The 16,229-nt window shown below is 39.8% G+C and overlaps 1 protein-coding gene across 1 annotated transcript in view; it reads left to right on the top strand.

The window, feature by feature from the left end:
* The window catches only part of MALRD1 (MAM and LDL receptor class A domain containing 1), a gene marked incomplete at both ends in the record, with an annotated part of 671,257 nt that overhangs the window by 189,290 nt on the left and 465,738 nt on the right, over positions 1 to 16,229 (top strand). The window contains one exon of the mRNA XM_080717079.1: positions 2,220 to 2,307. Coding sequence (XP_080573205.1) covers positions 2,220 to 2,307 — 88 coding nt within the window. The remainder of the gene's footprint in view (positions 1 to 2,219; positions 2,308 to 16,229) is intronic.

A 16,229-nucleotide genomic window follows, 5' to 3' on the forward strand; every position in this document is an offset into this window, starting at 1 on the left:
ATTACTGAGGATTGAACACACAGGGCTGGTCTATCTCTGAGCTACTCTACCAGACCTTTTGTATTTGTTTGGAAACAGGGACTTGGTAGATTGTTCAGACTGGCCATGAACCTACAGTCCTCCTGTCTCAGCCTCCTAAGCACTGGGCTCCCAGGCAGGCACCACCAGGCCTGGCTCTGCTCATGTCTGCGCCTTCCCATTGTCACTGAACATTAACAAAGGCAATATTTAGCTTCTCCTGTAATACGAAGTAAACTCTAATAGAAACAAGTGCAGGCACATGGATAGCGTCTTCTCAGAAGTGCCGCTTACTTGTGCTCCAGAATTTTGCCTGTAATTTTCAAAAATAGATAATTCTTTATAATTTGTTGACTATATTAAGATAACAGTTGAGCCCACACCTTGGAATGAAGCAGTGTCTGAATACATATTCCTAAAGTTAGCTACAGATATTTACAGTTACAACAATTTCATTCTCCATTAACTTTGAGATTTTGATATCCACCACACATCCCTTTTCATTAATAAGCTAGTGATATGAGAATGTGGCTGAGTCGCGGTATTTATTCTAATTTATGTGAGTTTGTTCTTTCTCCTGTGCTTTATTTTGAGCTTGAGCTGTTGGAACCTTCTGTGTTGTGTTACAGCAGGATATACACATGTTGATCAAAGTCATTTATTAGTAGTAATCAGTTTCCCCTTGATCATGCCTTTTTTCATTTCCCCCAATTTATAGATTCTATTTTGCTATGAAACAGAACTTCCATGGCATATTCTGCCAAAGTCTGATGGCTAATTTCTCTTTATGGAGAATAATCTTATGATTTGGTGCTGCTGGACATTATTTCCAATGTTTTTGTGGTTTGTTTTCTCTGACTATAAATATTTCTTTCAATCAGGATGATGGAGAAAAGAAAAATGATTTTTATATTTAGAGTGACTCTTTGAAAAACCCTAGGTTAATTTCTTATATGAACAGTATCATTCAGTTTTTTTTTTTTTCAGGTAATATCTAGTTAGCTATACTTGCCCACTAGTTAGCCGCTGGTACACCTCTCAAGTTGATTGCTATGTTTAATGACAAGTCAGGGAGAAATTCCTAAACACTAGAAAATTGGGAGAGAGTATCAAGACGTTTGAGTTCAGCAACTTAACCTTTAGAAACAAACTCACTAGGATATCAGTAAGTAACTTTTTAAAAATTCTTCATTGTGAAACAGGGTCTCACTACTTTGCGGAGGGCCTCGCTAAGTAGCTGAGGGCTGTCCATGAACTGCGATCCTCTGGTCTCAGCTTCCCAAAGGCTGGGATTACAAGCATGCGCCGCCATGCCTGGCTATGTGATAACTTTTAATGAAGGATAGAATTTGGAAAATGAAATGAAATTCCAGTTGCTACCTTTGGCATTTGGAATGCAATCATAGACAAAGAGAATGTGTTTTAAAGTTTGAATTTGCAGGGATTCCTAGTAAGTATGCAGCCCATTTGCATAAGTATTAAAATAATTTGTCATGATTAATGCCATTACACTAACCCACAGCCCTAATCACAGTCTACCATATACTTTCATGGCTCATCAGAATTTCATATTTTACTGGAGTTTTGGTGAAATCGTAGCTCCAGTAACAGCACGAATGTCATCTGGGTTCAGTGTGATTAATGTTCCTCCGAAGGAGATGTAATAAGGATTAGCCAATTGCATAGAGTGCTGCTGAATGAGGCCCCTCTGAGAAAAATGTTAAGTCCTGGAAAGCGTGCATGCTGGCAAATGGCTCTGGAAAGAAAGCAGGTTTCTAGAAGAATGAGGAGGTTGCACCTGGGACATAGATAAACTGCCAACAGATAAAGGAACATGTAGAAACAGGGACAAACAAATTGCCTCCAAATACCGAAAGGCTCAGAAGCAAAGGTGGCAAATACAGAACTTGGGTCAGAAGTGAGAAGGTAGTCCCTATGATGGGGAATGCTAAAATTTCAGAATATTGAAATTCATTAGAAACTAGAATGATCTAAGGGGAGCAATATTACTTCTGGTTACTGGAAGAATCCAAGGATGGGCAAGGGTACCACCTTGCAAACTACTGCAATGTTTTGTTTAGTTTTTTTTAAGCTCTGAAAGAGGTTTATCTTTGGGTAGAGTCTGAATTCCTTTCTAGCCATGAAGTTTCATTATGTAATTTTCTTCCTAGTGTAAATGGCTTTTTTACATTTTTTCTTAGATCTTGGTGGAGGCTTCTGTGGGAGACGGCTTCACCGGAGATATTGCGATTGATGACTTGTCTTTCATAGACTGCACCCTCTTTCCAGGTAAAAGAGAGCGTTTCTATATGCAAGTCTTTCCAAACCTGTTGACTTGAAAAAACTGCCAAGGAAATCAATATTTCATTTTTATTACTGTCCTCAAATGCACTCACTTTTATCATTTCTCAAATCTACTAACCCTGGAAAAATAGTTGACTTTGCTAGTAATTAGGCTTAAAATTTTTGCAAATGGTAAAGATGATTTAACCAGTTATGAGGAAGAAGTGTAATTTCATTATCTTTGAGGGGTTAAAATAGGTGATTTGAAATTGGCATGGACGCACATATTTGTAATCCCAGTACTTGGGAGGCTGAAACAGGAGAATCACAGGTTCATGGCCAGGCTCAGCAACTTAATAAGGCCCTCCACAACTTAGTGAGACCCTGTTTCAAATTAAAAAAAAAAAAATAGGGCTGAGGGTGTAGCTCAGAGGTAGAATGCCCCTGGATTCCAGCAGGGCGTGGTGGCACACACACTCTTGTAATCTCCGCGCTTGGGAGGTGGAGACAGGAGGATCATGCAGGTTCAAAGTTGAGACCTTGTTTCCCCCAAAAAAGTATAAAATAGGTCTGAGAGTGTAGCCTGGAGGTAGAAGGGCTTCCAGGAACCCCGGTACCACCAAAAAAAAAAAAAAAAAAAAAAAAAAGAAAGAAAAGAAAAGAAAGAAAGAAAAGAAAGAATGCCCCTGGATTCCATCCCCAGTACCACACACACACAAAGATGACTTGAATTATGTTTGGTTTTTGAGACTTTGCTGACTTCTCAGTTGCTTTCTGTGACATTTTACTTTTGATATACAATTTAAATATATGATGGATTGCTGGCAGCCATCTCATCTCCATATTATAGATTTATTTCTATGACAAATAGGTATTTTCCATATTTATATTTTCATCTCTAGCTTCCCCCCTGAACTCAAGAGTTATATACTAAGTCAACATCTCAGCCTGGACGAATCTAATAGATATCTCAAAAATGGCAAGGGAAAATAATGTAAAACAAACACACCCTTGTCATTGGGGAAACTTATTCTGTACAGTGTACAGTAATCCAGGAAGACAGGAAAGCAAATTCATGGAGACTGTAGTATGCAGGTTGGAGGATCTCAAATTGCATGAAAAGAGGGAACAGAGTCTTCTCCTTGGAGTGATCAGAGGTTGGGACCCAAAAGCACTCAGTTGTTGAAAACATAACTTCCAGCCCTGCCCCCTTACCTTAGCATCCTTGGGCAAAGGAGGACCATCCTGTCCCCAGATGCAGCCAGCAACTCCATCCCAGTCATCTCAGCATAGCTCCAATCCCCCTCTTCCTTGGCATTCCTGCTGGATTGATGGCCTTCACCACTCAGTAAAGTGGTTTCCGTAAAACTCTGCACAAAGCCATGTCTTGCTCTGGAAAACCAGAAAGAAGAGGAGAGACCAAGTTTCTCCTTGCCATTCAGTGTCTACAAGTACATTCCTGATTACCACCTGCCCCTCACTCTGCCACTCCTTCACACACTCCTGTCTCAGTCAAGGAATGCGTTTCCGGCTTCCTAAGCTACACGATCAAATCCGGTCGGCATCCTCCTCCGGTCTGCCCAGAACCCACCACATCGCATCAGAATCACTCATCTCTCCGCCCGAGCCAACATCATCTTGCCGTGGGTTATTGCAGTCACCTTTTATTTTATTTTTATATTCTTTTATTGGTTCATTGTAATCTCACATCATAAGTGAAAATCAGAGTGCTAGGGACATGCCTGCACACAGCACATGGTGAACGTCCACAGCTCCCGTCCTACCCCTCCTCTTCCCACACATGATACTGAGATTGGCATTGATATTTTCGCCTATGTATTTAACATCAAAGGAAGTGTTTCCTTCTTTAACCCCTCACCCTCCACCCTCCCCTAGGCCACCCTCCCTATTCCACTGCGGATTCTCCTCTATTATCTAAAAAATTCCTCTTATATTCCCATTGCTCCCTAGCTTCCAGAGAAGAGAAAAGACATAGGACCCTTCGCTCTCTGTGACTGGCTAATCTCATTTAACATGATGTTCTCTAGGTAGACCCATTTTTCCACAAATGACATAATTTTCTTCGGGATTGCTGAGTAGAACCCCATTGTGTGTATATCCCATAATTTTGTAATCCATTCAAATGCTGATGGGCACCTCGGTTGAGTACATAATTTAGCTACTGTGAATCGTGTACAACTGCTTTTAAATGAGCAATCGGCTTCTGCCTTTGAGCCCCTACACTCTGTTCTCCAAACGGCAGCCTGGATGGTCCTTTTCAGACTTACATAAGGTCATGTCACTCTATCATCAGAGGCTCCTTAGAGCTCCCTTTCTCATTCAGAGCAAAAGCCAGACTTTTGCTAATAGCTTAGAAAGAATAAATGACTGGCACCTTATACTCCTGATTTTACCTTCTACCCCTGTGTCTCTAGTTCACTCCTCCCAGTTGCAAAGGCTTCCTGCCTAGTTCTTAAACGCTCCACTCAGTTTCCATTAGAGTTTTCTCACCTGCTTTTCCTTTCTCCTGGAAAGAAAAAGGAAAAAAACATGCTATTCACCATGAGCGTAGCATCCACATGGTCTCCCCTTAATCGGCATTGGCTGTCTCTGCTGCATCATTCTCCTCCACAATACCTGATACCTTTACAGTTAAATTTCTCCTTCCGGCCAGGTGTGGCAGCACATGCCTGTAATCCTAGGACTTGGGAGGCTGAGACAAGCGGATCACAGGGTCACAGCCAGTCTCAGCAACTCAGATGCTGTTTCAAAATAAAATTTTAAAAAAGGATCAGCTGTATATCTTGGAGGTAGAACACTGTGGGTTCAATTCCCAGTACAATACCACACCACATACATAACACACACACACACACACACACACACACACACACACTTCTACTTCCTCCACAGCAGTATTAGTTGCATGAGAGTGGTCTCAGGATCTGCTCATTTTTTTAGTCAGCATCTCGCTCAATATCTGGTACAGGGTGGTACCAATGAATATCTGCTGCATGGGCAGGTAGGTAGAGAGCTGTCCATCTTTTTAAATCATTCATATACTTTCATTAGCAAGAAACTTCAACACATGTTGGTCAGTGACTTGTAACCACAGACATTATTTCTGCTTTCGAGTGTGTGGATTGGCTGAGAACAATAAGAGCAATGATAACCTTTTCTTATTCATAGATCTGCATACATTCTGTGCAGCTCTAGGCTATTATATCTTTCTCTACTCCACGTTATTTTTCTGGGACTACAGCCAGCAGCCTATGTCCCTTACAGGGATATTGTGTTGTCAAGATAGAGGGTGGGAACAAGAGCACTGTTAAAGCTGCTACGAGGGCGTGTGTGCATCCTTTCCACCATGAGCAGGCACACCGAGGGATGGGCAGGGGAGTATTCTCCACCTGCAGGGTGCTTGGAAAGGAAAGGAGAGGTAGAAATTCCTTACAAGACAAGGAGATTATAAGGGCATGGCAGTGACACAGCTGACCACTCGTATGCGCTGTCTCACAGGATTGTTACCTTTTTGGGAGAATTTTCCACTGATGTATTTATGCCTCTTAGTGAAGGAAACACACGCATAGTCTTCGGGTTCTGCCCTCCGGGTCCCTCTGTACTTCCCTTCTCCCCATAGATAACATTTACATAAAGAGAGATGACTGTGTATAAACAAAGGACTATGTGAATTGTTTCCATCATCAAATCTCTCCTTTTCTCTTCTACACCTCTTCCCCAAGTCCACTTTTACTGTGCTACTAGGGTTTCCTCTCATTTATTGAAAATCTTTATTTTCCAGTTTCTCTCTAGCTTCCACCTAAGAACTAAAACATATAGCCTTTCACTCTCTCTGATTGGGTAATCTCATCAAATATCTTGTAGTTTGATCAATTTTCCTACAAATGGCATAATTGTGTTTTTTATGTCTGAGAAAAACTCTATTATGTATAGATACCCAAATTTTGTAATCTATTTGTCTATCGATGGACACTTAGGCTTGTTCCATGGTTTGTCTATCATAATGTGCTGCTATAAACATGGAAATGCATGTATATCTCTAATAATCTGACTCTCTTTTCTTTGGTAAGATCCCCAAGAGTGGTATGGCTGGCTCGTATCGTGGCTCTATTCTCAGGCTCTTAAAAAATTCGGTTATGTTTTAAGATCCTAGAATTGTACTTGGTCCATCATAGATGAATCGATGTAGAATGCTGAATGGCATGGATGCCTGCATCTCCCCAAATTTATGGAGAAAAATGAAAAGACGACCTGCTGAATGGTGCCTATCTCTAAAGAGGCGGGACACTGTTTACTTCTGGGGCCATAATGTTAACCGCTAGTATTGTCCTGCTCATTATAAATACACTAACCCAGCAAGGGAGAGGTGACCATTTCCATTTTACTGCTGTGAAAAATTCAACTTAAGAGCACAAACAACCTGCAGACTTCACAGTTAAGGGCCGAATGCCATTGCAACCGAGGCTTGTCAGGTTCTAATGGCCAGGGCTTTGCCTATATCAGCTCCCACTTTGAGCCTGGAGAGAATCATAGTGACCTTGGAGCCAGAGGAAAAGAGACAAAAGAGCAGGAAGGCAGCATGAGTCATCCCGGAATCGGTTCCTTCCCTATTATCCTCCTACATCTGTTCCGGGCTGATATTTCAAAGGTGGAAGCCGAGGAGCTGCCAGAGACCCAGGCAGAGGCAGAGAAGGGAGCTATCCTTGCAGACCATTAATCCCAATTTCCAGGTTCCAGTTTGGGAAGAAAAATAGGAAACTTGTAAAACTGTGTGAACCCTGTGGTTTCTGTGTGGACTTTTTAGAAACTTCAAGTTGAAGCCACAAGAGTCTGGGGAAGCTGTAGGCTTCATAAAGGAACTGGATGCCAGCTCTCCATCAGGTCAAACACAAAAGTGACCTTGATGCTTTTCAGTCAAAGAAATTTTTTTCATAGCATTATGTTACCAAGGTGTTAGTAATGTCATAGATTCATGTCCAGACATCAAATTGCTTTCAATATTAACTCTCTTGCTTTCTTCCTTTGAGATTGAATAATTTTCTATGGTGTTTTGCTGTGATTCCCTCTTTATCTTTTTTATATCTACTATAGGTCTTTGATTTGTGTTTAATATAAGGCTTACACAGAACATCTTTTAGCTATAACAATGTATTTTAAGTTGATAACGATATAACTTTATTTTCCCAGAAATATTATACTCTTTTCTTTCACCCCAACATTTATGTTTATAATGTCACAATTAACACTATTTTTTGTGTACACACACACACACACACACACACACATATATATATATGTGTGTGTGTGTATATGTAGTATATATGTATATGTTTAATTTTATATGTATATATATTTAATATGTATATATATTTAATTTAATATATGTGTATATATGTATATATATTTAATTTTATCATTTAAATTTTTTTGTGGTCCTGGGGACTGAACCCAGGAGCATTTTAGCCCTGAGCTATACTCCAGCCCTTTTTTTTTTGTTTTGAAACAGGGTCTTGCTAGGTTGCTGGGAGTGTAGTGTGCCTTTGTTGCAGAGGCTGGTCTCAAAACTGTAATCCTCTTCTCTCAGTCTCCCAAATACTGGGATTAGAGGCGTGTGCCACCACACCCAGCTATTTTATATTTTTAAAATATTGGTTAAATTCAGAATATACTCATACTGTAATGGTGATATGCAAATCACTTTTAATTCTGGCAAAAAAGTTTGGTGACAAAGCTATTAAGAGTAATTATTTTTTTTAAATTTTTATTGGTGCATTACAGCCACACATCTTAATGGGGTACAAGATGTTAGAGGCATACACCCACACATCACTCACTTAGCCCTTCCCCAATTCCCACCCCGTCCCTCTCCTTCCCTCCTTCTCATGTTTGGCTAGGTAATTGACTTTGATGTGTTTGTGAATGTATATCATGTACATTAAGAAATTAAAAGTAATTATGGCTGTAAGAATTTGTTAATAGACGTATAATATCAGAGAGATTCTTATTTTTGTCTAATCCATGAGAATGATAGAGAAAAACTTTTCAAGCAAAAATTATGTTTCTATGGAAACGCATGAAAAAGGGGGAAATTCAGCCATCCAATGAAGTCCGATGATGTTTGCATCAGCGTACAGTGAAGTGGTGGTAAGAAACAATGACAAGGTAAACGCATTTTCCCTTTCTAATCGATCAGTTATTCAGAGTAGATGATTAAGAAAGAGTTGTTGCCAGACGTCGCGACACATGACCGTAATCCCAGGACTTGGGAGGCTGAGACAAGAGGACCTTAGGTTGGAGAGCAGCCTCTGCAACTTAGTGAGATTGTTTCAATGAGAACTTTTTAAAAAGTGGTATGGAGTGCAGCTCAGATCTAGAATGCCCCTGGGTTTAACTTTTGAGTGTCATACACACACAAAAAGAAATAAAAAAGAAATCATACCTGCATATTCAAGTTTAAAAGTAAGCATACAAAAGAAAGGATTTGCTTTGTGTTATTTTCTCAGTCACCCATCAGTCAAACAAGAAGTTTACTCTAGCTGAACACACACCCCAGCACTCTTCTTTCTCACATCAAGGACTACTGTTCTGAAAGCTGGTTTATTAGGAAAAAACAAAGCAGCCACTACTGACTTTACCAAATACTGCTTGCAAACTGAAAAAGCAATTTCCTTATGCACTTTTTGTCCTGTTTTAAACATTTGTAACTCAGCATCCATATTAGAATTATTTATTGCTAAAATTGAGTTATGAGACTGTTGGTACTATTTGACTATTAGCATGCAAGATAGTAGTATTTTATCTTTACTAAGACAATTGTTAGTAAAGCAGGACAATTTTTAATTCAACTTTAAGTTGATAAAATATGGCTTTTTATAGAATCTTTAATATATAATATAGAAGTATATATAATACATATTATACATACATATATTTTTGTGTGTATATGTGTGTTCTACTGGGGATTAAAATCAGGGGCCTTCTACTTCTGAGCTACACCCCAGCCCTATTTTATTTTTAATTTTGAAACAGGATATCCCTAAACTGATGAGAGCTAAAAGTCTAACCCGTAATCCTCCTGTCTCAGCCTCCCAACCCCCGGGATTACAGGCGTGCGTGCACCTCCACACTCAGCCACAGCCTTCCAAATGCCAGGATTGCAGGCATGCACCACTTCACCTGGCCACAGATCAATTTTAATTCAACTTAAAATTGTTAAAATGTGGTAACTTTTCATGGAATGTGTAACATGATTTTTATTATTTTCCCATCCCTAAGCACTGCATGGGCTTTGTTGTCACTGGAATGGGTCAACGATTTTTCCCCACCTCCTCATCAGCCTCACTGGCTCAACGGCTTTCTTTATAAATGTCCTTCAGGTCTCTTTCTGCAAAGTTAATGTTTGTTTCTTTTGACTAAGAAGCTGTAGGGAACATTGTTAGCTCTCTGGGCAGCTTTTCATTTTATAGTCCTAAATTGCTTGGCATATCCATCGTATTTATCTTAGCCACATGAAAGAGCCGTTTTGTGAGCCTTCTTCTGTATCTCTTAAAAGGAAATACTTGGGAGATCGAGACAGGAGGATCCCGAGTTCCAGGTTAAGCTTGAACAACTCAGTGAGGCCCTCAGCAACTTAATGAGAATCTGTCTCAAAATAGAAAATAATATGGGCTTGGAGGTATAGCTCAGAGGCAGAATACCCCTGGGTTCAATCTCCAATGCCATACATAAAAAAGTTAAAGCTTTGAAATGTGGTCATTTTCTAGTTGAAGGAAATGCTAAATACTGAAAATGATAACGAGTATTAAAATGCGTAGGTTTCTGAGTTTCAAATTTGTTCTGTTTGTAGTACTTTTTCAATATAGTATAATATCTACATAGATGGAAAACTGCATTGAATCTATGTTTTAAAGCAAGGGTATTTTAAAAAGAGCTGATTTGCTATTGGGTACAGAAAAACATATACGAAAATATGTGGCAAAAAGCTACAAAACAACCAAAGAATAGCTGTTTGGGCAAAGCCTTATCTCCTAGAAAGGAGTTAACCTCATATAAAGCCTTTAATATGATCATACTAAAAGTAAGTCTCTCTGCTTATGAATAAAACACTGTTATTGTATTAAATAAAGCAGGACAAATTCATCCCATTACCCTGGAGCTATCAATATCTCCAAATTTGTAGTTTCCTGCAGATTTTGAATTTCAAGTAGGTTTTTAGATTTTTAAATTAAATACATTCTTTAGTATCAGAAGTCACAGGAAAAATATATGCATTGCATCTAAAAATAGACACAATGAACCCCTGTGCATACTGATCAAGTGATTCACCCAGATATAATATGTTCAAATTTGGTAATAACTTATCAGGGATGAGGGATGTTAAAATATTGGTTTTATTTGCTGAATTATCGATGTGGGAATGGCTTTAAGGAGGGACTTCTACTATACAACAAGCTAGGAAATCTATCTTATCAAGCAGATTATATTAGTGTCACATGAAGTTTACTATATTTATTGCAAAGAATTTACAGAGCCAAGTATTTAGAACGCTGAGTCCATCTGGAGCCTGAGCCACCAATATAGGAAATCTTCCATATGACAGATGTGCAGGTGATGTGATCTCCCTGTGGCTTCAGGATGTGGAGGAACAAACCAGACTAATCTGCTCCTTAGTGAGTGGGAACTTTAGACATTTGCATTTCACCTTTGCAGTTTTTGTTTCTTCTGAAAAGGCTTCCTTGTTTTATCTTTTATGCTTAAAGAGACAAATCTGTGAAAATCTACCCACTTCAGCCCTCTTTAAGCAACTACCAGCCTACAAAGCAAAGCAAAAGCCACCATCAGCTCTGCAGTGGACTCAATGTCTTTGTTCCCACCAAATTCATAGATGGACCTCTGAGCCTCAATGGTGTATGGAGGTGGGACCTTTGCGATATGCAATTAGAGATGAATTAGATAATGAGGTAGGGCCCTCCTGATGGAAATAATGCGTTTATAAATGAGCTTGGTCTCATTTATAAAGAAGACCAGGAAGAGAGGCCGCATCACTGAGAGGGAAGATCAAAGCTGGGAGGGGCCTGCTACTTCTCCATTGATGATTTCCTCTAAAGTGGCTGTGTTCAAGGCAGTGTGGTACGGGTGAAAGATGGGGCAGACAGATGAATGGAGCAGGATAGAGAGACCGGAAATAGAGCCACAGACATACAGTTAACTGACCTTGACAGAGGAACAAAGGAAATATAACCAAGAAATGAGTCTTCTTACACATAGTACTGGAGCAGCTGGGCATCCTATGGAAAAAATGAATTTAGACACAGACCTTACAGTGGTCACAATCATTAACTCTAAATGGACCATAGACCTAAATATGAAACACTAATCTATAAGACTTCCAGAAGGTAACACAAGATAATATCTAAATGGCCTTGGTTTTCAAGGTTATTTTTAGGTACAATATCAAAATCGCAATCTATAAAAACAGGATTGGTAAACTGAAATTTTTATTACATTTTTCTTCCAGTACTGGGGATGGAACCTAGGGGCATTCTACCTCCAAGCTACACCCCCAGCTCTGTTTTTTATTCTTTATTTTGAAACAGGGTCTCACCGAGTTTCAAAGGGCCTCACTAAGTAGCTGAGGCTGTCCTCAAACCACAGTCCTCCTGTCTCAGCCTCCCAAATGCTGAGATTACAAGCGTGCGCCACCACGCCTGGCTCTATTACATTTTTAATAGTTAAAAAATCAAAACCTCTTTTTCCTGTAAAGATGCTGTGTACATGTGTGTACATGCTTCTATCTTTCTGAATTTCACTGTGATGTTTAATTACAAAGCACCAATAAAAGTGTATTTTAAAAATGATGCAGTCAAAAGAACATGCCACATATTGGGGGGAAATATTTGCAAAGACTATATCTGACAAAATACTGTTATTCAGATGTAAATATCTCTTAAATCTCAGCAATAAGAGATGGGCAAAAATAGTTACTTCACAGTTATAAAGGTCACAAATGATCATGGGAAAATATGTCAAATATCATATGTCATTAGGAAATTGAAAATTAGAATACTACAGTAGTTTGGAATTAGAATGTTCCTATTCTTCAGGAAAACAAGGTAGCAATGTTATAAGGGGCTTGGTTGCCAGGAGGGATCTCTGGGGTGTGGCCTTGGGGATCATAGGAGGTCCTCTCCTCCTCTCTTTCTCTCTGCGTCTGGCCTCCATGATGTGCTAGCAGAGTCTTGCTCTCTCCCTCTGTCTCTCTTTCCTTCTGCCATGCCCTGAGATCCACAGACACTGGCCTTCCAGGGACCGAACCTGGAATCTTCAAAAAGAACATGAGCAAAGCTTCCTTCCTCTAAGTGTGCGGTCAGTTGTCTTAGAGCCAGTTAGAATGCTGACCGAGACAGAAACCTAGGAAACATGCTCACACCTTTTAGAAAGGCTCGACCCAACAACACATGACACCAAAGGCCAGCAAGGATGTGGAGGGTGAGGGGCGCTCCACCACTGCTGGGCGGAATGCGAGTAGTACAGCCACTTAGGGAGACGTTTGATATTGTCCTGTAGAATAGAACATACCTCTCACCATATATGATCCAGGAATCATGCACCTTGATGATTCCCCAAATTAGATGAAGGCTTATATTCATTCTAAAATCTACACACAGATAGCTATAGCAGGTTGATTTATAACTCTCAAAATGGAGCCATCAAGATGTCCTTTAATAGATGAATAGATGAATACAGTATTATTCCAAATAAATAAATACATAAATGAGAGAGAGAGAGAGAGAGAGAGAGAGAGAGAGATAGAAAGAAATGCATGAATGCTACGAAGCCACAAAAAGACATGGAAGAAATGTATATCCATGATACTAATGGGAAAAATGAAATATTCACACACTATATGATTCCTACAACATGACATTTTATTTGTGGTACCAGTGATTGAACCCTGGGTTATTCTACCTCTAAGCTGCCCCCGGTCTTTTCATTTTTCTGTTTTGAAATATGGCCTTACTAGATTTCTAAGAGTCTCACTAAATTGCTGAGGCTGTTATCAAACCTGTGATCGTCCTGTATCAGCCTCCCAAGTACTAGGATTACCAATGTGCACCAAAAGACACAACTATGAAGATTGTAACAAGATTGGTAGTTGATTGTGTTGAGGGGAGAAGCCTGGATGAACTAAGGGAACAGATTTAACATCAGTGGAGTTGTTCTGTAAGGTAGTGTAATGTTGGACAGATATTATACTTTTGCCAAAACCCATAGAAGGGAGAGCAAAAATGTGAACCACAATATAAAGTGCGGAGCTTGGGTGGTAGTGATGTATCCATATGGGCTCACTCGGTTCTAAAACCGGGTCATTCTACTCTAGGCTGCTGTTAATGGAGAAAGCTTCAGGGTGTTGGACACATCGTACGTGGGAACTTGTACTTTACACTCGCTGTTGCTGTGAATCTAGAACTGCTCTCAAAATTCAGATTTATCAAAAATAAACTTAGAGAATAAAGGGATATCAGCAAGATGGCTGAAAGCGGAGCCCCAAACCTTCTTTCTTCTACAGAAAGACCACTTCATGACAAGCCATGGACTAATTGCCTTTGTGAGAATCCAGAAATCAAGTGAGTGATTTCTGCTCCCACGTGAGCATCATGCCAACTGCATCAAAGTCTGTGGCAGAATTCACCAGAGCCCCGTTCTCAGCACAATTTCCTGTGATCAGGACAAAAATCTCAACTCTGGGCTTCTTCCCTTATTCTTCTGAGCAGAAGCATAAAATGCCCAACTGTGACTTCTTAGTGGCTCACTGTCAGACTGTTTTTTTTTTTTTTTTTTTTTTTGTTTTGGTCATTCTCAAATCTAAGTGCTGAGCCAGGTTTGGAGGCATCCACCTATATAAACCCAATACTTGGGAGTCTGAGACAGGAGGATTACAGGTTTGACGGCTTAAACAACTTAGCCAGGTTCTCTGCAACTTAGTGAGACACTATTTTAGAAGAAAAGGAAAGGGCTGGGGTGTAGCTCAGAGGTAAAATGCCTCCTGGCTGCAATCCCAAGTGTGTGTGTGTGTGTGTGTGTGTGTCTGTCTGTCTGTCTGTCTGTCTCTCTCTCTCTCTCTCTCTCTCTCTCTCTCGATGATAAGAAAGGGCTATCAGATTTGGGATCACTGGGCACAAAATATATGCTGATGTCCAAAAAGCATACAAAAAGATGCTCAGTATCAGTAATCATAAGGGAAATATAAACCCAAACCACAGTGAAATATCTGCTTACACCTGTTAAGATGGCCACAATCCGAGGAGTGGAGAACAGGGAGTGCTGGTGAGGATGCAGGACAGTCCTACGCCCTGTGGCAGGAATGTAGACCGATGCAGCCATTATGGAAAGCAGAATGGTGATTCCTCAGAACATGTGTCTACTCATGCAGTGAGATATTATACCACCATAAAATAAGGAAATCCCATCACATGCTGCTAGGTAGATGCTGAGGACTAAATGTTTTTGTTCTACCTCGATTTCATATGATTGCGTAGAACGTGGGGCTTTTGAGAGTTCTCTTGGCCATGAAGGTTAACTCCTTTAAGATGATCAGTGCCTTTATAAAAAGACAGGACAGAACTTTCCCGCTCTCCCTCCCTCTCTTCCTTCTTTTCTTTAATGATCCAGAAGAACCAATGGACATTCTACCTCTGGGCTACACCCCAGCCCTCTTCATCCTTTATTTTGAAACAGGATCTCACTAATTTGCTAAAGCCCTGCTAAGTTGCTGAGGCTGACCTGAAACCTGCAATTCTTCTCTATCAGCCTCCCAAATTTGGGATTACAGGAATGTGCCTACATACCTGGACTTTTTTCTTTCCTTTACCAAGAAAGGATACAAGGAGAAAATGTTCAAACTAGGAAGTGGGACCTCAACAGACACTGATCAACCAGCACCTTAATCTTGAATGTCCCAGCCTCCCAAGCTGGGAAATCAGCATAGACCTCCAGGCTATGATAATTTCTCATGGCAGCCTGGACCAAAACTGAGTATGAGCCTAGAGGACATGATAAGCCAATCACAGAAAGGCCATGTTTCAGCTCATATGAAGTATCTAATGTACTCAAAATCATAGAAATACATAGAGAAGCTGTTTACTGGGGGAGATAGTCTTAGTGTTTAATATACAATTTTAGTTTGTAAGATGAATAGTAATAAATATTTCACTACAGTGTGAATGTGCTTACTATTATGTTGTGAACTTAAAATGGTTATGGTAGTAAATTTACTGTTTTGGGTTTAGCCACCATAAAAGTAACAAAAATAATAAATTATTAAAAAACATCCATGGAAGAGTACAAATTGGTATCATCTGGTCTTTGGATAAGGGATCTCTCTGGAGCCCTTTGGACAGTATGAAGAGGAAGATGAGGCAATGGATGTTATGTAAAGTTTCTCTATTTGCATGAAATATTTTAGAGGAGTCTGAAGTAATGCTATAATAATTCATTTATTCTTGGTGGAAAGGTCATGTGTCTATTATATTATTATTAATTTTTAATGTTTAAAGTATTTGTAAGTAAGTATGAGGGAGAGAGGGAGAGAGGGAGAGAGAAAGAGAGAGAGAGAGAGAGAGAGAGAGAGAGAGAGAGAGAGAGAGAGAGAGTGTGTAATGAGAATGAATTAAACTTAAAGCAATTTCTTTTCTTTCAGTGCTGGGGATTGAACCCAGGGGCATTCTACCTCTGAACTACACCACAGCTCAATCTATTTTTTTTTTTATTTTGAGACAAAGTCTTGGCCAGTTGTGGAGGCTGGCCTTGAACTTGTGATATTTCTCTCTCAGCCTCTCTAAGCCATCTTATATGTGTTTATATTTAGATGCCTGTTGTAGTTTTTGGATAAGACAAGAAGATTAATT

The sequence above is a fragment of the Muscardinus avellanarius genome (genome assembly GCF_963383645.1).
Source record: "Muscardinus avellanarius genome assembly, chromosome: 20".
NCBI lineage: Eukaryota > Metazoa > Chordata > Mammalia > Rodentia > Gliridae > Muscardinus > Muscardinus avellanarius.